Raw genomic sequence first — 22,301 nt, forward strand, 5'->3', positions numbered from 1 at the left:
AAAATCAGAGGGGCTGGTTGTACCCAGCCGTAATCAGCCTGCCCATACATGGTTAGAATCTTGGCTGGTCCTTGCTTAGCCGGGTGAGATTGGAAGTGTCTATGGCCGGCTTTAGGAGCGCAGACACTTCTAATGACAGCACTTGGGGTAAAGGCATAGTGCATATTAAAATGCTGATGGATAATGAATTAGTGCGGTTTTATTTGTGTTGGTTTTGTCCGTCTGTCTGGCCTTGTTTACAAGGGTGATGAGACCCATATAACATGAACGGGACGTTTCTACAACATCTGTATCTTCCAGGTGCTGCATGCAGGCAGTCCATTGACAATGAGTAGAACGCACAGCTGCACGCACGCAGCCACTTCTCCTAATATGACATGCACTGTCTGCATTCAGGGCCATTCGCCCACACCCAGGACCGCTGCTAGAAATCAGCTTACATGACTGGGCCCCCTACCACCTATAAGAGCCAGGGCCTGAGCCTGCGCCCCCCACATCACATTCAGCCAGCAGAGGAAAAGGAGGTGGTGTGTTCTGTGAAGAAATGAGGGGGTGACAACATTTTCCTAACAGTGTAAGGGGCATAAAACCTGCACAGCACACAGCCATCTCATATGTGTAGAAAATGCTGTCATGTTTAACCCCTTGCTTACCGGCCACTTAAACCCCCCTCCCCCTCCTATCCACACCAATCCTCAGCTTTCAGCGCTGTCGCACTTTGAGTGACAATTACACGGTCATACAACACTGTGCCCAAATGACATTTGTATCATTTGTTCCCCCAAATAGAGATTTCCTTTGGTGGTATTTCATCTCCTCAGCGGTTTTTATTTTTATTTTTTTAAATATAAAAAGACTGAATTAAAACCATATTTTTTTACATTTTTTTTAAAATGTTATAACGGGTAATTTTTGTCTGTCATTGATGTACGCTGACGAGGTGGCACTGATGGGCACCGATGGGTGGCAGTGATGGGCACTGATCAGTTACACTGATGGGCAGCACTTCTAGGTGTCAATGATTAGCACCACTGGTGGGCATCGATAGGTGGCACTGGTGGGCATTGATAGGTGGCACTGGTGGGCATTGATTAGTGGCACTGGTGGGCACTGTAAGGCCGCGTACACACGCGCGGACTGTTCGCCCAACTTTGTCCGTCCAACAGTTTCGGCAAACAGTCCGCTCAAACTTAGCATGGACGGACATGGCCACACACGACGGACGAACAGTTTGCTGAAACCGTGCGCGATGACGTGAACGGCACGTACGACGGGACGAAAAATACGACGTCCTATACACTGCATTATAGCTTTCAGCGTGAAAATCCTTTCTGAGCATGCGCGAGACTTAGTTGGCCGAACAAGCCTACACACGAGCGTACAGTGTACAGAAACAAGGTTTCAGCGGACAGTTTTTCGGAATTTCCGTAAGACCTTGTTCGTCCAACTGTCCGCTGAAGCCCCACACACGAGCGGACTGTCCGCCCAAACACTGTTCAGCGGACAAGGTTGGGCGAACAGTCCGCGCGTGTGTACGCGGCCTTACTCTATAAATGAGGCATAATCGCCTCTTCCTTTTCAGGGTCGATGTCCCTTTAAGATGAGCCGGTGATCGGCTTTGTTCTTCTCCTGTCAGCAGAGGAGAAAAAAAAACGATCACTGAGCTTTTGTTTACATCATGTGATGAGCCGTCATTGGCTGATAACTGATCACATGGTAAGGGGTCGAGATCGGCCCGTACTCACATCGGTGGTCACCCGAGTCTCAGTGACTCTGTGATCACGGCGCCCTCCGCAGGGAGCGTGCACAGGGGGATGTCATATGACGGCCTCCCGGGAATTCACATCCGCGCTGTGCCCGTCATTTGCCCATAGCGCGGATGTCAGGGGGTTAAACAGGTGGTGAGGAGGCAATATAACACCTTCTTGCCTCCTGTCAAATGCCCTCTGAAGAGCGACCTGAATGTGGATTGCTGTTCAGAGGGCACAACATGTTTAAATGAGCCCTAAGGCAGTTCAGACAATCCGTTATTTTTTGTCCATTCAGTAGGGAACAGGAGGGACTATTTCATGTTTTCTTTGGGGCACTGCTAAGTAATCTTCTGGTTTTCAACAAGTACAAAATCCCGGGGAGACGCTGCCAATAAGAGATCTATAACCGTCCATCTGCGTGTGTATGGACCTCCCAGTAGTGTGCAGACGTGGATTGTTGGGGATGAAAACAAAACATTGACATACATGACTACAGAGGTGCAATCACAATGAGACCATCAAAGAGAAAGCGGGGGAGGGATCTAGGTCCCATGTGGGATGGTCATGGGGGGCGGCATTATCTGCACTGCCCGTGGGGGGAGCGGCATTATCTGCACTGCCCGTGGGGGGAGCGGCATTATCCGCACTGCCCATGGGGGGCGAGCCGGCGGCATTATCTGCACTGCCCATGGGGGGCGGCATTATCTGCACTGCCCATGGGGAGGTGGCATTGGGGGGCACTGAACCAATTGGCACCTTTGTTTTGTTTTTTGTGGGTTTACAACCACTTTAAATATTGCTTATAAATGTGTGTTTATTAGGATTGTACAATAAGTACATGGGTTGTGTGTATGTCAGGGGTTGACAAATTTGCTTTGAATTTAGGAGCCAGTTTTTGTTTTTTTAGAGTGGTATGGATTGTCAGCTCCCGGGGTAAGGCCACTCATTTTCACCCCCTATCCCTAACTCACAATGGAGCACCCAGTCAATAACTCCATTGAAACGCTGTTACATCAGGGTTTTGGGCTGACCAGAAAGAGAGTAAGGCTGGCAACAGATGGAACTGGCTGGCACTGGCAGGTGGCACTGGTTGCCACTGGCAGGCACGTGGAACTGCCAGATGGCATTGGCAGGTGACACTGGTTTGGAACTGGCAGGTGGCACTATTGGCACTGGCAGGTGGCACTATTGGCACTGATTGGCAGGTGGCACTGGTTTGGAAGTGGCAGGTGGCCCTGGTTGGTGATGGCAGGTGGCCCTGGTTGGTGGTGGCACTAGTTGTCACTGGCAGATGGCACTGATTGGTGGTGGCACTGGTTGGTGTTGGCAGGTGGCACTGGTTGGCAGTGGCACTAGTTGCCACTGATTGGCGGTGGCACTGGCAGGTGGCACTGATTGGTAGTGGCAGGTGGCACTGATTGGCAGTGGCAGGTGGCACTGGCAGGCACGTGGAACTGCCAGATGGCATTGGCAGGTGACACTAGTTTGGAACTGGTAGGTGGCACTGATTGGCGGTGACACTGGTTGGTGGTAGCAGGTGGCACTGGTTGGTGGATGCAGGTGGCATTGATTGGCGGTGGCACTGGTTGGCACTAGCAGGTGACACTGATTGGCGATGGCACTGGTTGGCACTAGCAGGTGACACTGATTGGCGATGGCACTGGTTGGCACTGGCAGATGCCACTGGTTGGCGCTGGCAGGTGGCACTGGCAGGTTTCACACGGAGCACTCTATTACTGAAATGTAACAGAGGAGCGGTCAGAATTGAGCTTAAAGCGGAGCTCCACCTTAAAGTGGACCTTCTGCTCATTGGAACCCTCCCCCCCTCCGGCGCCACAATTGGCACCTTTCAGGGGGGAGGGGTGCAGGTACCTGTACAGTACAGGTATCTGCATCACTTCCGGCGTAGATTCTGCAGAAGCCACGCCCCTTTCCGCAGAATCCACGCCCCTTTCCGAAGGTCCCCCGCTGCCTGCTGGGAAACAGACGGATCCCAGAGGCAGCAGGGACCGTCCTTATTGCGCAGCACGACTCGCGCATGCGCAGTAGGGAACCGGGAAATGAAGCCGAAAGGCTCCACTTCCTGATTCCCATACCCAAGATGGCGGCGGCAGCACCCGAGAGACGATCGAGAGATCGGCTTCGGGTGCCGACATCGCGGGCGCGCTGGGCGGGTAAGTGTCATTATTTTAAAAGTCAGCAGCTGCAGTATTTGTAGCTGCTGACTTAAAAAAAAAAAAAAAATGGCGGACTCCCGCTTTAATGTCGGAATGGGCGGGACCCGGCCGGGGTGTGAAGCTGACAAGTAACAGAGAGGCGGTGTAGTGTCATATTTTGCTCCCTGAACATTGAAGCTCGGGGATAGGGATGAGGACACTGAACATTGAAGCTCGGGGATAGGGATGAGGACACTGAACATTGAAGCTCGGGGATAGGGATGAGGACACTGAACATTGAAGCCCGGGGATAAGGATGAGGACACTGAACATTGAAGCTCGGGGTTAAGGATGAGGACACTGAACATTGAAGCTCGGGGATAGGGATGAGGACACTGAACATTGAAGCTCAGGGATAGGGATGAGGACACTGAACATTGAAGCTCGGGGATAGGGATGAGGACACTGAACATTAAAGCCCGGGGATAGAGATGAGGACATTGAACATTGAAGCTCGGGGATAGGGAGGAGGACACTGAACATTGAAGCTCGGGGATAGGGATGAGGACACTGAACATTGAAGCCCGGGGATAGGGATGAGGACACTGAACATTGAAGCTCGGGGATAGGGATGAGGACACTGAACATTGAAGCTCGGGAATAAGGATGAGGACACTGAACATTGAAGCTCGGGGATAGGGATGAGGACACTGAACATTGAAGCTCGGGGATAGGGATGAGGACACTGAACATTGAAGCTCGGGGATAGGGATGAGGACACTGAACACTGAAGCTCGGGGATAAGGATGAGGACACTGAACATTGAAGCTCGGGGATAAGGATGAGGACACTGAACATTGAAGCTCGGGGATAAGGATGAGGACACTGAACATTGAAGCATGGGGATAGGGATGAGGACACTGAACATTGAAGCAGGGGGATAGGGATGAGGACACTGAACATTGAAGCATGTAGCTCAGGATAGGCACTACAAGTCCCAGCAATGCAAAACCTAACACGGCACGTAGCTCAGCATGGTTGGTAGAAAATGATACGAGGTAACAAGGGAAGTATTAGTGTTGTGACGCACGGCCCAGTGTTTGTGTTGTGTGTAACGTCACTTCCGTAACATTATGTGATGGTTTTGCTGAACTGTATTGCCGAAACTATGTTGGAACGCACGGCGCGAGTGTTTGGAACGCTTTGCGCATGCGCAGTACGCAATTTCTGGCGGCAACGTCACTTCCGTAGCATTCTGATATAGATAGCACAATATGACGCTACACCGGATATGTCAGATTTGAGCTTGAGTCGGGGTGGGCGGGCCCCGCTCGGGGTGGGAGGGTCCCGGCCGGGGTGGGCGGGACTCAGCAGCTATCAAACACCGGCCAACGATTGGGCTGCTTAAGAAAAGAGGCGCAGCCACATACACGTAGCGTCCCGCCCAGATTCCATTGGCTGGTGTTTGAAAGATGCTAGGTCCCGCCCACCCCGGCCGAGTCCCGCCCACCCCGAACGGTTCCCGCCCACCACGGCCGGTTCCCTCCCACCCCGAACGGTTCCCGCCCACCCCAGCCGGTTCCCTCCCACACAGACATCAAGCTGAAATCTCTGCTTTGCTTGTCAGTGTCACACACAGTGCGCAGCCGCAGAGTGTGGAGGAGGGGGGAGGGGGTCAGTCATTGTTAATAGTGATAGTGAGTGGGCTGGTGGCAGCTTAGGCGCCAGGTTGTGATTTCTGGTGGCATTGGTGACCTGGCGCCTGGGGTTTGTGGAGCCCTGGTGTATGTCTTGTGTTGATTGTAACTAAAAAATGTCATAAAAAAGGACTTGATTTAAAAAATATAAAAAAAAACATTTGTACCTATGGGAATGTGACCCCAAAAATTTTTTTTGAAAAAAAAAAATTTTCTTTGAAAAAAAAAAATTTTTTTTTAAAAAAAAATATGAAAAAAATAATATACTTTAAAAAAAAATTGTGAAAAAATATTTTTTTGAAAAAAAACAAAAATTCTGAAAAAAAAAATAATTTTTGAAAAAAAACACTTACCAATCTCAGTGTCTGTAGTCCGGCGATGTCTATTGACTTTACCGAAACATCCAACGACGGCTCTGAAACAGCCGCGCACAAACGCTCGGGTCCTCTTCAGCTTGGAGGGCTTTTTGGTTGGGGTATCTGCAAGCTGCTCATTAATACCTCCTACCATGGCCCTTCCTTTGCTGGGTTTCTCTTTGATGTTTTTCAGAGAAAGAATCTGATTACATTTAAATCGGTTCATTATTAAGAATAAAGAAACTCGCTTTAAATGTATGACAACAAATATTGCAATGAAATTGAATTGACCGAAATCAAATCCAATAATATCACAAGGTATCTCTCAGGAGAGCAGAAGCCAACCTCACTGCTCAGAGATCAGTCAGCTTCTGATGAATTCTGCCCCAGCCGCTGAATATATAGGGGGGACTCAGCTTAAGGCTCAGCCAATGAAATCACAGCGACTTTGGCTCAGCCAATCACAGCGACTTTGGCTCAGCCAATCACAGCGACTTTGGCTCAGCCAATCACAGCGACTTTGGCTCAGCCAATCACAGCGACTTTGGCTCAGCCAATCACAGTGACTTTGGCTCAGCCAATCACAGTGACTTTAGCTCAGCCAATGAAATCACAGTGCAGTCATGTGACTTTTTTTTTTTTTTTGAAAAATTAACTGACGATTTTTCTTAAAGGAGCCAGTATACGGATGTAATAGGGATATACGGCTCCTGGAAGAACATGTTATTGTGAATGAGATTTAACCCTTACAGTCCCATGGCTGAAATAAAGATCTCTATTCTTATGATAACATTGTGAATGGAGCCTTAGAAATCCTCTCCGCACATCAAATCTTTTCATTTCTTTTATTTTATCATTATTACACACCAATTATTTCTCCATGGGGGGGGAGGGGTGATGAGCCTCACGCTGCTCCCCGGGGCCGCCCGCCGTGTGAAGATCCGTACCGCGCTCTACCAACCAATCACAATTGATAACGGAAGTGACGTTCAGTCACCGCCATCTTACTATACCCCGCACTCCTCTATAGTAAGCATACACTGAGAAGGCGGACATCTTGTTACACCCACCGGAGTTTGATGCATAAATAGAGTATTTAGAAATCGGAATGTTTGGATGTTACATTTTAAAAGCCGCGGCAAACCTGCCCACCTCACACGTTTACTAATGTGACAGAAAACTCTGAGTTCAGTCCGTGGGATTTCACCATATAACCTCCGATTTTGTGTTTTATAAAAAGTGTAAAATGCAAAACTCCGGCGGGTGTAACAAGATGTCCGCCTCCCCCCCCCCTTCTTGGTCTATCCTCACAGTGGAGGAGTGTGGCGTGTAGCAAGATGGCGGCGACGGATCGTTACTTCCGTTACTAATTGTGAAGGTGCCCGGTATTGGGGGGTGGCAGGAAGGAGGTGAAAGTGACTGGTATTAGGGGGGTGGCAAGAAGGGGGTGAAAGTGCTCGGTATTGGGGGGCAGGAAGGGGGTGAAAGTGCCTGGTATTGGGGGGGTGGCAGGAAGGGGGTGAAGGTACCCGGTATTGGGGGAGGGCAGGAAGGGGGTGAGGGTGCCTGGTATTGGGGGGGTGGCAGGAAGGGGGTGAAAGTGCCTTGTATTGGGGGGGTGGCAGGAAGGGGGTGAAAGTGCCTTGTATTGGGGGGGTGGCAGGAAGGGGGTGAAGGTGCCCAGTATTGGGGGGGTGGCAGGAAGGGGGTGAAGGTGTCGGTATTGGGGGAGGGCAGGAAGGGGGGGAAGGTGCACAGTATTAGGGGGGGTGGCAGGAAGGGGGTGAAGGTGTTGGTATTGGGGGAGGGCAGGAAGGGGGGGAAAGTGCTTGGTATGGGGGGGTAGCTGGAAGGGGGTGAAGGTGCCGGTATTGGGGGGCAGGAATGGTTTCAGTTTCTTGCCTAGGCCAATGATGTATATTTGAGGGGTCTTCAGGAGGGAAGAAGGGGGTGGGGGGGTCTCAGCTAAGCACACTCTCCTGCATGCATGCTTGAGCTAAGGGCAGATGGATTCAAGGAAGTAAATGCTACATGATTCATCTGCCCTTACTCAAGATGGCCATGGCCAGGACTATTCGGGGGGGGGGGGGGGGGTGGGATTTAAAGTGATTTCTCCACAAAATAAAGCATGGAGACATGGATGGATGGGGGGGGAGTTTGCTTTGCGGTGCTCGGACACAACAAAGATCCGCTTTAACCACGTGCGCACCGGAAGGTTTTCCCCCGTCTTGACCAGTGTATTTTTTGCCATTCAGCACTGCGCTACTTTAACTGGTCTTTGCTCGGTCATGTGACACTGTACCCTAATAAATTGTCTTTTTTACACAAATGCCTTTCTTTTGTTGGTATTTGATCACCTCTGGATTTTTTATTTTTTGAGATATAAATGAAAAAAGGTGGAACATTTTCAGGATTTCTACATCGGCAGGCACACTTGGATGGAGGGAAGCCACGCCTTCTGACATTTGGGGCCACACCTCCTGACCTTTAAGGGGTCCCTATCCCTAACTCCTGACCTTAACCTTCAAGGGAAAACCCTAATCCTAATCCCTAACCCTAAACTCAAGCGTCTCTTCTCCAGGGAGAATACGTTTAATGCTTACAGCCATTCCTCGCAGCTGAGGTCCCCCCCTCCCCCATAGCTGAGGTCCCCCCCTCCCCCATAGCTGAGGTCCTCCCCTCCCCCATAGCTGAGGTCCTTCCCTCCCCCATAACTGAGGTCCCCCCCTCCCCCATAGCTGAGGTCCTCCCCTCCCCCATAGCTGAGGTCCTTCCCTCCCCCATAACTGAGGTCCCCCCATCCCCCATAACTGAGGTCCTTCCATCCCCCATAACTGAGGTCCTCCCCTCCCCCATAGCTGAGGTCCTCCCCTCCCCCATAGCTGAGGTCCTCCCCTCCCCCATAGCTGAGGTCCTCCCCTCCCCCATAGCTGAGGTCCTTCCCTCCCCCATAACTGAGGTCCCCCCTCCCCCATAGCTGAGGTCCTTCCATCCCCCATAACTGAGGTCCCCCCCTCCCCCATAACTGAGGTCCTTCCATCCCCCATAACTGAGGTCCTTCCATCCCCCATAACTGAGGTCCCCCCTCCCCCATAGCTGAGGTCCTCCCCTCCCCCATAACTGAGGTCCTTCCATCCCCCATAACTGAGGTCCTTCCATCCCCCATAACTGAGGTCCTTCCATCCCCCATAACTGAGGTCCTTCCATCCCCCATAACTGAGGTCCTCCCCTCCCCCATAGCTGAGGTCCTCCCCTCCCCCATAGCTGAGGTCCTTCCATCCCCCATAGCTGAGGTCCTCCCCTCCCCCATAGCTGAGGTCCTTCTATACCCCATAACTGAGGTCCTTCCATCCCCCATAACTGAGGTCCTTCCATCCCCCATAGCTGAGGTCCTCCCCTCCCCCATAACTGAGGTCCTTCCCTCCCCCATAGCTGAGGTCCTTCCCTCCCCCATAGCTGAGGTCCTTCCATACCCCATAACTGAGGTCCTCCCCTCCCCCATAGCTGAGGTCCTCCCCTCCCCCATAACTGAGGTCCTTCCATCCCCCATAACTGAGGTCCTTCCATCCCCCATAACTGAGGTCCTTCCATCCCCCATAGCTGAGGTCCTCCCCTCCCCCATAGCTGAGGTCCTTCCATCCCCCATAACTGAGGTCCTTCCCTCCCCCATAACTGAGGTCCTTCCCTCCCCCATAACTGAGGTCCTCCCCTCCCCCATAGCTGAGGTCCTCCCCTCCCCCATAGCTGAGGTCCTCCCCTGCCCCATAACTGAGGTCCTCCATCCCCCATAACTGAGGTCCTTCCCTCCCCCATAACTGAGGTCCTTCCCTCCCCCATAACTGAGGTCTTCCCTCCCCCATAACTGAGGTCCTCCCCTCCCCCATAGCTGAGGTCCTCCCCTCCCCCATAGCTGAGGTCTTCCCTCCCCCATAACTGAGGTCCTTCCATCCCCCATAACTGAGGTCCTTCCCTCCCCCATAGCTGAGGTCCTTCCATCCCCCATAACTGAGGTCCTCCCCTCCCCCATAGCTGAGGTCCTCCCCTCCCCCATAGCTGAGGTCCTCCCCTCCCCCATAGCTGAGGTCCCCCCCTCCCCCATAACTGAGGTCCTTCCATCCCCCATAACTGAGGTCCTTCCCTCCCCCATAGCTGAGGTCCTTGCCTCCCCCATAGCTGAGGTCCTTCCATACCCCATAACTGAGGTCCTTCCCTCCCCCATAACTGAGGTCTTCCATACCCCATAGCTGAGGTCCTCCCCTCCCCCATAGCTGAGGTCCTCCCCTCCCCCATAGCTGAGGTCCTTCCCTCCCCCATAACTGAGGTCCTCCCCTCCCCCATAGCTGAGGTCTTCCCTCCCCCATAACTGAGGTCCTTCCCTCCCCCATAACTGAGGTCCTTCCATCCCCCATAACTGAGGTCCTTCCCTCCCCCATAACTGAGGTCCTTCCCTCCCCCATAGCTGAGGTCCTTCCCTCCCCCATAGCTGAGGTCTTCCCTCCCCCATAACTGAGGTCTTCCATACCCCATAGCTGAGGTCCTCCCCTCCCCCATAACTGAGGTCTTCCCTCCCCCATAGCTGAGGTCCTCCCCTCCCCCATAGCTGAGGTCCTCCCCTCCCCCATAGCTGAGGTCTTCCCTCCCCCATAACTGAGGTCCTTCCCTCCCCCATAACTGAGGTCCTCCCCTCCCCCATAGCTGAGGTCTTCCCTCCCCCATAGCTGAGATCCTCCCCTCCCCCATAACTGCGGTCTTCCATCCCCCATAACTGCGGTCTTCCATCCCCCATAGCTGAGGTCCTCCCCTGCCCATAACTGAGGTCCTCCATCCCCCATAACTGAGGTCCTTCCCTCCCCCATAGCTGAGGTCCTTCCATCCCCCATAACTGAGGTCTTCCCTCCCCCATAGCTGAGGTCCTCCCCTCCCCCATAGCTGAGGTCTTCCCTCCCCCATAACTGAGGTCCTTCCCTCCCCCATAACTGAGGTCCTTCCATCCCCCATAACTGAGGTCCTTCCCTCCCCCATAGCTGAGGTCCTTCCCTCCCCCATAGCTGAGGTCCTTCCATACCCCATAACTGAGGTCCTTCCCTCCCCCATAGCTGAGGTCCTTCCATCCCCCATAACTGAGGTCCTCCCCTCCCCCATAGCTGAGGTCCTCCCCTCCCCCATAGCTGAGGTCCTCCCCTCCCCCATAGCTGAGGTCCCCCCCTCCCCCATAACTGAGGTCCTTCCATCCCCCATAACTGAGGTCCTCCCCTCCCCCATAGCTGAGGTCCTTCCCTCCCCCATAGCTGAGGTCCTCCCCTCCCCCATAACTGAGGTCCTTCCATCCCCCATAACTGAGGTCCTTCCATCCCCCATAACTGAGGTCCTCCCCTCCCCCATAGCTGAGGTCCTTCCCTCCCCCATAGCTGAGGTCCTCCCCTCCCCCATAGCTGAGGTCCTTCCATCCCCCATAACTGAGGTCCTTCCATCCCCCATAGCTGAGGTCCTCCCCTCCCCCATAACTGAGGTCCTTCCCTCCCCCATAGCTGAGGTCCTTCCATCCCCCATAACTGAGGTCTTCCCTCCCCCATAGCTGAGGTCCTCCCCTCCCCCATAGCTGAGGTCTTCCCTCCCCCATAACTGAGGTCCTTCCCTCCCCCATAACTGAGGTCCTTCCATCCCCCATAACTGAGGTCCTTCCATCCCCCATAACTGAGGTCCTTCCCTCCCCCATAGCTGAGGTCCTTACCTCCCCCATAGCTGAGGTCCTTCCATACCCCATAACTGAGGTCCTTCCCTCCCCCATAGCTGAGGTCCTCCCCTCCCCCATAGCTGAGGTCCTTCCATCCCCCATAACTGAGGTCCTTCCATCCCCCATAACTGAGGTCCTTCCCTCCCCCATAGCTGAGGTCCTTCCCTCCCCCATAGCTGAGGTCCTTCCATCCCCCATAACTGAGGTCCTCCCCTCCCCATAGCTGAGGTCCTCCCCTCCCCCATAGCTGAGGTCCTCCCCTCCCCCATAGCTGAGGTCCTCCCCTCCCCCATAACTGAGGTCCTTCCATCCCCCATAACTGAGGTCCTTCCCTCCCCCATAACTGAGGTCCTTCCCTCCCCCATAGCTGAGGTCCTTCCCTCCCCCATAACTGAGGTCCTTCCATCCCCCATAACTGAGGTCCCCCCCCTCCCCCATAGCTGAGGTCCTTCCCTCCCCCATAACTGAGGTCTTCCATACCCCATAGCTGAGGTCCTTCCCTCCCCCATAGCTGAGGTCCTTCCATCCCCCATAACTGAGGTCCTTCCCTCCCCCATAACTGAGGTCTTCCATACCCCATAGCTGAGGTCCTCCCCTCCCCCATAGCTGAGGTCCTCCCCTCCCCCATAGCTGAGGTCCTTCCCTCCCCCATAACTGAGGTCCTCCCCTCCCCCATAGCTGAGGTCTTCCATCCCCCATAACTGAGGTCCTTCCCTCCCCCATAACTGAGGTCCTCCCCTCCCCCATAGCTGAGGTCTTCCCTCCCCCATAGCTGAGATCCTCCCCTCCCCCATAACTGCGGTCTTCCACCCCCCATAGCTGAGGTCTTCCATCCCCCATAACTGCGGTCTTCCATCCCCCATAGCTGAGGTCCTCCCCTGCCCATAACTGAGGTCCTTCCCTCCCCCATAGCTGAGGTCCTTCCATCCCCCATAACTGAGGTCTTCCCTCCCCCATAGCTGAGGTCCTCCCCTCCCCCATAGCTGAGGTCTTCCCTCCCCCATAACTGAGGTCCTTCCATCCCCCATAACTGAGGTCCTTCCCTCCCCCATAGCTGAGGTCCTTCCCTCCCCCATAGCTGAGGTCCTTCCCTCCCCCATAGCTGAGGTCCTTCCCTCCCCCATAGCTGAGGTCCTTCCCTCCCCCATAGCTGAGGTCCTTCCATCCCCCATAACTGAGGTCCTCCCCTCCCCCATAGCTGAGGTCCTCCCCTCCCCCATAGCTGAGGTCCCCCCCCTCCCCCATAACTGAGGTCCTTCCATCCCCCATAACTGAGGTCCTTCCCTCCCCCATAGCTGAGGTCCTCCCCTCCCCCATAGCTGAGGTCCTTCCATACCCCATAACTGAGGTCCTTCCCTCCCCCATAACTGAGGTCTTCCATACCCCATAGCTGAGGTCCTTCCCTCCCCCATAACTGAGGTCCTTCCCTCCCCCATAACTGAGGTCCTCCCCTCCCCCATAACTGAGGTCCTCCCCTCCCCCATAACTGAGGTCCTCCCCTCCCCCATAGCTGAGGTCTTCCCTCCCCCATAACTGAGGTCCTTCCCTCCCCCATAACTGAGGTCCTTCCATCCCCCATAACTGAGGTCCTTCCATCCCCCATAACTGAGGTCCTTCCATCCCCCATAGCTGAGGTCCTTCCCTCCCCCATAGCTGAGGTCCTTCCCTCCCCCATAGCTGAGGTCCTTCCATACCCCATAACTGAGGTCCTTCCCTCCCCCATAGCTGAGGTCTTCCATTCCCCATAGCTGAGGTCCTCCCCTCCCCCATAACTGAGGTCTTCCCTCCCCCATAGCTGAGGTCCTCCCCTCCCCCATAGCTGAGGTCCTCCCCTCCCCCATAGCTGAGGTCTTCCCTCCCCCATAGCTGAGATCCTCCCCTCCCCCATAACTGCGGTCTTCCCTCCCCCATAACTGAGGTCCTTCCATCCCCCATAACTGAGGTCCTTCCATCCCCCATAACTGAGGTCTTCCATCCCCCATAGCTGAGGTCTTCCATCCCCCATAACTGTGGTCTTCCATCCCCCATAGCTGAGGTCTTCCATCCCCCATAACTGCGGTCTTCCATCCCCCATAGCTGAGGTCCTCCCCTGCCCATAACTGAGGTCCTCCATCCCCCATAACTGAGGTCCTTCCCTCCCCCATAGCTGAGGTCCTTCCATCCCCCATAACTGAGGTCTTCCCTCCCCCATAGCTGAGGTCCTCCCCTCCCCCATAGCTGAGGTCTTCCCTCCCCCATAACTGAGGTCCTTCCATCCCCCATAACTGAGGTCCTTCCATCCCCCATAACTGAGGTCCTTCCCTCCCCCATAGCTGAGGTCCTTCCCTCCCCCATAGCTGAGGTCCTCCCCTCCCCCATAGCTGAGGTCTTCCCTCCCCCATAACTGAGGTCCTCCCATCCCCCATAACTGAGGTCCTTCCATCCCCCATAACTGAGGTCCTCCCCTCCCCCATAGCTGAGGTCCTCCCCTCCCCCATAGCTGAGGTCCTCCCCTCCCCCATAGCTGAGGTCCTTCCATCCCCCATAACTGAGGTCTTCCCTCCCCCATAGCTGAGGTCCTCCCCTCCCCCATAGCTGAGGTCCTCGCCTCCCCCATAACTGCGGTCTTCCATCCCCCATAGCTGAGATCCTCCCCTCCCCCATAGCTGAGGTCTTCCCTCCCCCATAGCTGAGATCCTCCCCTCCCCCATAACTGCGGTCTTCCATCCCCCATAGCTGAGGTCTTCCATCCCCCATAACTGCGGTCTTCCATCCCCCATAGCTGAGGTCCTCCCCTCCCCCATAGCTGAGGTCCTCGCCTCCCCCATAACTGCGGTCTTCCATCCCCCATAGCTGAGATCCTCCCCTCCCCCATAGCTGAGGTCTTCCCTCCCCCATAGCTGAGATCCTCCCCTCCCCCATAACTGCGGTCTTCCATCCCCCATAGCTGAGGTCTTCCATCCCCCATAACTGCGGTCTTCCATCCCCCATAACTGCGGTCTTCCATCCCCCATAGCTGAGGTCCTCCCCTCCCCCATAGCTGAGATCCTCCAGTCCCCTTTTTAGTCCCCTTGTTGCTCTTCTCTGGCCTCTCTCCAGTTCCAGCACATCCTTCCTGAGGACTGGTGACAAGACCTAGATGGCGTACTCCAGATATTATTAAGTGCCGTGCAAACTGTTGGCGCTATATAAATCCCGTATCACATGACTAATAATAATACAAACAAAGGAGCTTGAGAACGAGACATTTTTATAGCGGTTGCAGCTTCTGTCACCAATCACATTACACAATGATCATTAGAGACACCTCTTATGCTTTCAAGGTGAGTCCCAATTTATCAGTTCTAATACAGAAGAGTGAAGTTTTGGATGTAGCTGGACTACTAGTTGTAAATGTTGCAAAGGGGTGTATTTACCAAACATTCGCATGTGCTGAGCAATATTCTCTGCAATTTGAGTGTGTGACTACGGAACATATTGCATTACGGCCACTAGATGGTGCAGAGGAGGTCACTTTATATTTATGATAATCATCTCCCTCTAGTGGCCATAAGGCAGTATTTTCTGCATTTACACATTAGAAGTGCGGGGAATACAGCCTGGAAACATCTACATAGTAGGTGAGGTTAAAAAAAAAGTCCATCTATTCCAACCCATGTGATTTGATTTTTCCCATTCACAAGAAAACGCAGTTTCAAAAGAATAAGCTCTGCGTTTCATTTAAATAACCCAGAAAATCTTCTGACTTCTCTCAGCATCCCCTGCACCCTTCCTTCTTCTTATTACCATTGCTACAATAAGAAAATAAATAAAACAAGAAGAAGAATAAAATATAAAGATGTCTGTATTAGGTGCTACAAAACATGAGATTTTTCTTCATGGAAGGCGGTAGTTCAGTGTATTGAGATAATGGGGTGTTAGGCGGTATGATCCGCAATCGGGGCGCATTCCTTCCATGGGCCGTCTCCTTTACCAGAAGATATTCACATGTCTAATTCCATCACATATCTCAATGTGTTCCTCGTTTCTGGTCAGTGAGAAAACCATAAACTCCTTTCATGGTGTCCCGCGGGTGTCTGGTGCGTCTCCTCACCAATCCCCGAAACCAAATCAGTCCAAACTACAAGCAGCTGTTTGCAGGTTTTTGGCCATCGGCAGTGCGGTGAATGGACATCATGGCTTCCATGGCGTAGCACTCGGGACCCAACCAGACAGGTTATAGTGAGAAGGGACTAAAGGAACCAAATCCAAGAATATCCGTACAATGCACGGGGAGCCATCTTTAACCACTTGCTTACTGGCCACTTAAACCCCCCTCCTGCCCACACCAATTTTCAGCTTTCAGCGCTGATGCACTTTGAATGACAAGTACGCGGGCATACAACACTGTACCCAAATGAAATTTTTATCATTTTTTTCCCACAAATAGAGATTTCTTTTGGTGGTATTTAGTTACAGCTCGGAGTTTTATTTTTTGCTAAACAAACAAAAAAAGATGCAAAAAAAAAAAAAATCATGTTTAATAGTTTGTTATAAAATTTTGCAAACAGGTCATTTTTCTCCTTCATTGAAGTGCGCTGATGAGGCGGCACTGATAGGCTGCACTGGTGGGCACTGATGGGCTGCACTGGTGGGCACTGGTAGGCTGCACTGGTGGGCACTGATAGGCTGCATTGGTGGGCACTGATAGGCTGCACTGGTGGGCACTGATGGGCTGCACTGGTGGGCACTGGTAGGCTGCACTGGTGGGCACTGATAGGCTGCATTGGTGGGCACTGATAGGCTGCACTGGTGGGCACTGATGGGCTGCACTGGTGGGCACTGGTAGGCTGCACTGGTGGGCACTGATAGGCTGCATTGGTGGGCACTGATAGGCATAGTTAAGGCGGCACTAATAGGCACAGATAAGGTGGCACCGATGGGCACAGATAAGGCGCCACTGATGGGCAAAGATGGGCACAGATAAGATGGCACGGATGGGTGGCACGGATGGGTGGCACTAAGGGGCACTGATAGGTACCACTGATAGATGGGACTGATGGGCAATGATAGGTGACACCGATAGGTGGCTCTGATAGGTGGCACTGCTGGGCACTGATGGGCGGCACTGCTGGGCACTGGTAGATGACACTGATGGGCACAGATATGTGGCACTGGGGTGCAGCACCTTTGTTGAGGCAGATTGTGGGCACTGCTGGGTGGCACTATGGGCACTGCTGGGTGGCACTGACAGGGGGGGACACATTTTTTTATTCATGTGGCACTGGCAGGGGGCAGGTGGGCACTGGCAGGGCTGGCCGTGATCGGGACTGATGTCCCGATCATGGGCGCCGGTGATCGGCAGATTACCGGCTCCATTGTATCACATGATCAGCTGTCATTGGCTGACAGCTGATCACATGGTAAGGGGTCGGGATCGACCCCTTGCTCGGATCGGTGATCAGGCGAGTCTCATAGACTCGCCGATCACAGAGCGCCCCTCAGGGGGCACGCAGGCCGCTCGTGCACGGGACGACGTCAATAGACGTAGTCCAGGAAAAGGAGATCCGCGCTGTAGCCGTCATTCGTCTATAGCGCGGGTCTCAAGTGGTTAATATTAGGCTATATAATGAGATCTCTTTAGCCTATTCTCACCATAGTCTGTGGTTTTACCGTCTCTTTACCATACTGAGAACTAAGCTGGAGGGTTTCACAAGCTTCCATAAAGCATCTTGAGATTGAGGTCCAGCCTTGGTATCTCACGGCTCGTACTTCATTACCACAAATGTTCATCACTCTGAAGAACGTGTCACATCCATGCTGGATCCAGAGGTCCGTTCACCAACCGCTGTCCCATGAACTGTCTCTAGGCCCGCCGGGGGCAGGTTACATGTGCTGAGTAGGGGGTTGGGAACAGCTGAGCTAAACGGAGAAGAAGGAAGATAAGTCAACGGGACAAGTTGGGTTAATAAAAGATGGCGGTAGACGGACTTCCTCTACTGCAACACACTCTTATGGAAACATAATGGGGCCCGGGCTTGTATGTCCTCCATGTTACTGGCCTCCAGAGAGAAAACTATTGTTATGCAGGAGTATTAAGCTAAGGAGCTGTCCTGCCACTCAATAGTTCTTGTCCTATCCCTTGTACAAGGACCTTGTGAAGGATAACACTGAGGAAATAAGGCAGCTGCTGTCTTGTTTTCTTCGTACTTCTAAGCCCTTGTACACACGGTCGGAGAATGCGTCGGAATGTGTCCTATCGGACCGTGTCGTCGGATAATCCGACTGTGTGTGGTCTGCATCGGACTGATTCCATCCGAATCTCCGTCGGACCCAATTTTCCAACATGTTGGAAATATTTCCCGACCAACTGGTTCGATAGTACATACTCCGATCATGTGTAGAGAATTTTGATCGGACAAAGTGCCACGCATGCTCAGATCAAATTCCTACATCAAAGCTATTGGCTACTAGCCTGAACGTAGTCCCATCGTAACGAAATGACGTCATCACGTTCTGAATGATCGGATTTTTCGACAACTTAGTCCGACCCGTGTGTATGCAACAGTTTCGGACAAGATCCGACGGGCAAAATCCGACGGATTTGGTTGGCAGAATGTCCGACCCGTGTGTACGGGGGCTAAGATATTATCAATTTGAGGCCATGCTTTGCAGCCGTGGGTCTATCCACCTGGAAAAGTAAGACCGCCATGGCTGCCGTGTTAACTCCCCTCCCCCCCCCCCATGATCCTTTGAGTCATGAAGCTGATTTGGTGTAGTCACATTACTGCTTTGCAGGAGGATTCAGCTGCTGTGTATGGCTTTTTGTTTTTTTTGCAAGAGTTCCTCTTTACCGTAGACAGAGGTTGGTAGCTTGAGGGTGCAAAGTAGCAGCTCCACCCGCCCCGGAGTTCGCAGCAGCCGGGCCTTGGCTGGTAGGAGTGACGTCTGACGCTGAGTTGGGGTGCCGGTGTTTGGAGTTCAGGGGGCGTACTCAGCACTTTGCAGTGGATCCGTCTCTTCCATGGGGTAGCTCAGCTCTTTCTGATCCTCCTGGGTTGTGGGTGACGTGACAACGAACTCTAAACCTGTACAGAAGAGTAGAAGAGACGTGAGGGGAGGATGGGCGGATTCAAATGATAAGTCAATGAAATCTTAGTGGAAAAGCTTTGGCAATAAAAAAGACAGCAGTGTTGTCATTGACATTCTTTTTAAAGCAGGTCCATCATCCTGACCCAGGCTTCTGTGCCTAAGAAAGTCATGGATCTAGAACAAGCATGCAGCAAGTGAAGTCTGAAACGGCTGCCCTGCCTGCTTTACATAAATTAGTGGCTGGATAATGAAGGAACACACGGGATGAGTCTGTCCGCCAAGTCAGTACTTGCAGCTCTAAGCCCTTGTACACACGGCCGGAGATTCTGACGGAATGTTTCCCATCGGACCGTTTTGTCGGATAATCCGACTGTGTGTGGTCTCCACCGGACTGTTTCCATCGGAATATCCGACAGACCAACTTTTCCAACTTGCCGGTAAAATCTTCCAACAAAATGCTCCAATCGGACATACTCCGATCATGTGTAGCCTACTCTGACAGACAAAGTGCCACGCATGCTCAGATCAAATTCCTAGACCAAAGCTATTGGCTCCTAGCCTGAACGTAGTCCCGTCCTAACGAAATTACGTCATCACGTTCTGTACAATCGGATTTTCCGACAACTGAGTCCGACCCATGTGTATGCAACATCACTTCCGGACCTCTTCCGGAATTAATCCGTCGGATTTGGTTGTCGGAATCTCCAACCGTGTGCACAAGAGCTGATATGCCCATTCTCATAGGTGCCCTTTAGCCTGTAGACCCCCCAAATAACACAAATGTGTGTCAGCAAAAGGGGCGGGCATTAATGCCCACATACCACGCACGTGCGTCACTGGGCGTGAAACGTTTCTGTGCTGAGAGTGCGTTCACCAGCACAAACACGGCTCCCAGTCCCTACTAATTTATCAGTAGCCGAACGGACTGATCATGTGACCACCGTGACAGCCAATCACAGTGCTTAGATGATCACCAATCCTTTCAGAAGCCCAGGGGGTGGGAAGGGACACCGGAGTGGGTGGGAAGGGACACCGGAATGGGTGGGAAGGGACACCGGAGTGGGTGGGAAGGGACACGTGGGTGGGAAGGGACACCGGAGTGGGTGAGAAGGGACTCCGGAGTGGGTGGGAAGGGACACCGGAGTGGGTGAGAAGGGACTCCGGAGTGGGTGGGAAGGGACACCGGACTGGGTGGGAAGGGACACCGGAGTGGGTGGGAAGGGACACCAGAGTGGGTGGGAAGGGACTCCGGAGTGGGAATGGACACCGGAGTGGGTGGGAAAGGACTCCGGAGTGTGTGGGAAGGGACTCCGGAGTGGGAATGGACACTGGAGTGGGTGGGAAGGGACACCGGAGTGTGTGGGAAGGGACACCGGAGTGGGTGGGAAGGGACTCCGGAGTGGGAATGGACACCGGAAAGGGTGGGAAGGGACACCGGAGTGGGTGGGAAGGGACACCGGAAAGGGTGGGAAGGGACACCGAAGTGTGTGGGAAAGGGACACAGGAGTGGGTGGGAAGGGACACCGGAGTGGGTGAGAAGGGACACCGGAGTGGGTGGGAAGGGACACCGGAGTGGGTGAGAAGGGACACCGGAGTGGGTGGGAAGGGACACCGGAGTGGGTGAGAAGGGACACCGGAGTGGGTGGGAAGGGACACCGGAGTGGGTGGGAAGGGACACCGGAGTGGAAGGGACACCGGAGTGGGTGGGAAGGGACAAAGGAGTGGGTGGGAAGGGACACCGGAGTGGAAGGGACACCGGAGTGGGTGGGAAGGGACACCGGAGTGGGTGGGAATGGACACCGGAGTGGGTGGGAAGGGACACCGGAGTGGAAGGGACACCGGAGTGGGTGGGAAGGGACACAGGAGTGGGTGGGAAGGGACACCGGAGTGGAAGGGACACCGGAGTGGGTGGGAAGGGACACAGGAGTGGGTGGGAAAGGACACCGGAGTGGGTGGGAAGGGACTCCGGAGTGGGTGGGAAGGGACACCGGAGTGGGTGGGAAGGGACTCCGGAGTGGGTGGGAAGGGACACAGGAGTGGGTGGGAAGGGACACCGGAGTGGGTGGGAAGGGACTCCGGAGTGGGTGGGAAGGGACACCGGAGTGGGTGGGAAGGGACTCCGGAGTGGGTGAGAAGGGACACCGGAGTGGAAGGGACTCCGGAGTGGGTGGGAAGGGACTCCGGAGTGTGTGGGAAGGGACACCGGAGTGGGTGGGAAGGGACACCGGAGTGGGTGGGAAGGGACTCCGGAGTGGGTGGGAAGGGACTCCGGAGCGGGTGGGAAGGGACACCGGAGTGGGTGGGAAGGGACACCGGAGTGGGTGGGAATGGACACCGGAGTGGGTGGGAAGGGACACCGGAGTGGGTGGGAAGGGACACAGGAGTGGGTGAGAAGAGACACGTGGGTGGGAAGGGACACCGGAGTGGATGGGAAGGGACTCCGGAGTGGGTGGGAAGGGACACCGGAGTGGGTGGGAAGGGACACCGGAGTGGGTGGGAAGGGGTTCTAGCAGGTATGGAGGGCAGCAGCTTTCGTTCCCATCTGCTATGGCCAAATGCCGCCCATTCAGAATGTGCCAATCTCCACCACTTCTCTTACCACTGACCCCTCTGACCTCCGGCACATTCTTACTGGCTAAGAAAGCATCCCAAAATATTGCTGGGCCAATAGGAGTGTGCGGGGGAAGGAGGGAGCAGGCTACTCGCGGTGCCTATTCAGGACCGCTGACCTTTGGCCATGGTGTCGGGACCCCCTGGGTGTCATGAATGGAAGGAAATGACTAAAGTCCAACTGAACTTTCGCTTTCAGTCAACTAAATACATTCTGGAGACATCAAGACAAAAAAGATGTCCAAAGCCTTTCAGGTGTCCAAAGCAGAGACTTTGCTCTGTGTGTGGAAGCAGCGGCCTCTCTGCAGATACACCTCCTGCTGAGTGGGAACACTCGGGGGTAGGGCTATGGAAAGGCAGGCTGGAGATCCAATGTCTATCTGTGGATTCAGTCCTTGGTTCATGGAAGATGTTCGGATTTTCTTACCTGAACTCTCAGGAAGAGGTTTCTGGAGAGAAAGAGAAAAGGGAAAAGATTTTAGCAAATTGTTTGTTATTCCGAGTTTCTAAGAATTCTATTTTTAGACATTGCACTGAAAATGTACGGAAATAACAGTTATTGGTTATCACTGAAATCTCCACCTTAAAGTGGACCTTCCGCTCATTGGAACCCTCCCCCCCTCCGGCGCCACAATTGGCACCTTTCAGGGGGGAGGGGGGTGCAGGTACCTGTACAGTACAGGTATCTGCACCCACTTCCGGCGTAGATTCTGCAGAAGCCACGCCCCTTTTCGCAGAATCTACGCCCCTTTCCGAAGGTCCCCCGCTGCCTGCTGGGAAACACACGGATCCCAGAGACAGCGGGGACCATCCTTATTGCGCAGCGCGACTCGCGCATGCGCAGTAGGGAACCGGGAAATGAAGCCGAAAGGCTCCACTTCCTGATTCCCATACCTAAGATGGCGGCGGCAGCACCCGAGAGACGATCGAGAGATCGGCTTCGGGTG

General features: G+C 53.8%; 1 protein-coding gene and 1 long non-coding RNA gene across 9 annotated transcripts in view; one reads left to right on the forward strand and one right to left on the reverse strand.

Annotated features, from left to right (window-relative positions):
- Positions 1-22,301, forward strand: part of LOC143956924 (uncharacterized) — a 114,067-nt gene that overhangs the window by 32,867 nt on the left and 58,899 nt on the right. The window lies entirely within an intron of this gene.
- The window catches only part of LOC143956921 (tumor necrosis factor receptor superfamily member 1B-like), a 120,851-nt gene continuing 114,049 nt past the window's right edge, over positions 15,500-22,301 (reverse strand). For 5 of the 8 annotated variants that reach the window (XM_077467095.1, XM_077467093.1, XM_077467091.1 and 2 more), the window contains 2 exons: positions 21,782-21,803; positions 15,500-18,740 (listed from right to left, as the gene is read on the reverse strand). In XM_077467095.1, coding sequence (XP_077323221.1) covers positions 18,634-18,740; positions 21,782-21,803 — 129 coding nt within the window. In that variant the 3' untranslated portion in view covers positions 15,500-18,633. The remainder of the gene's footprint in view (positions 18,741-21,781; positions 21,804-22,301) is intronic. The other 3 variants (XM_077467094.1, XM_077467089.1, XM_077467092.1) reach the window with 1 other exon arrangement.

This window comes from Lithobates pipiens, unplaced genomic scaffold, assembly GCF_037356315.1.
Source record: "Lithobates pipiens isolate NorthernLeopardFrog02 unplaced genomic scaffold, aLitPip1_a1.2 Scaffold_47, whole genome shotgun sequence".
NCBI classification, from domain to species: Eukaryota; Metazoa; Chordata; class Amphibia; order Anura; family Ranidae; genus Lithobates; species Lithobates pipiens.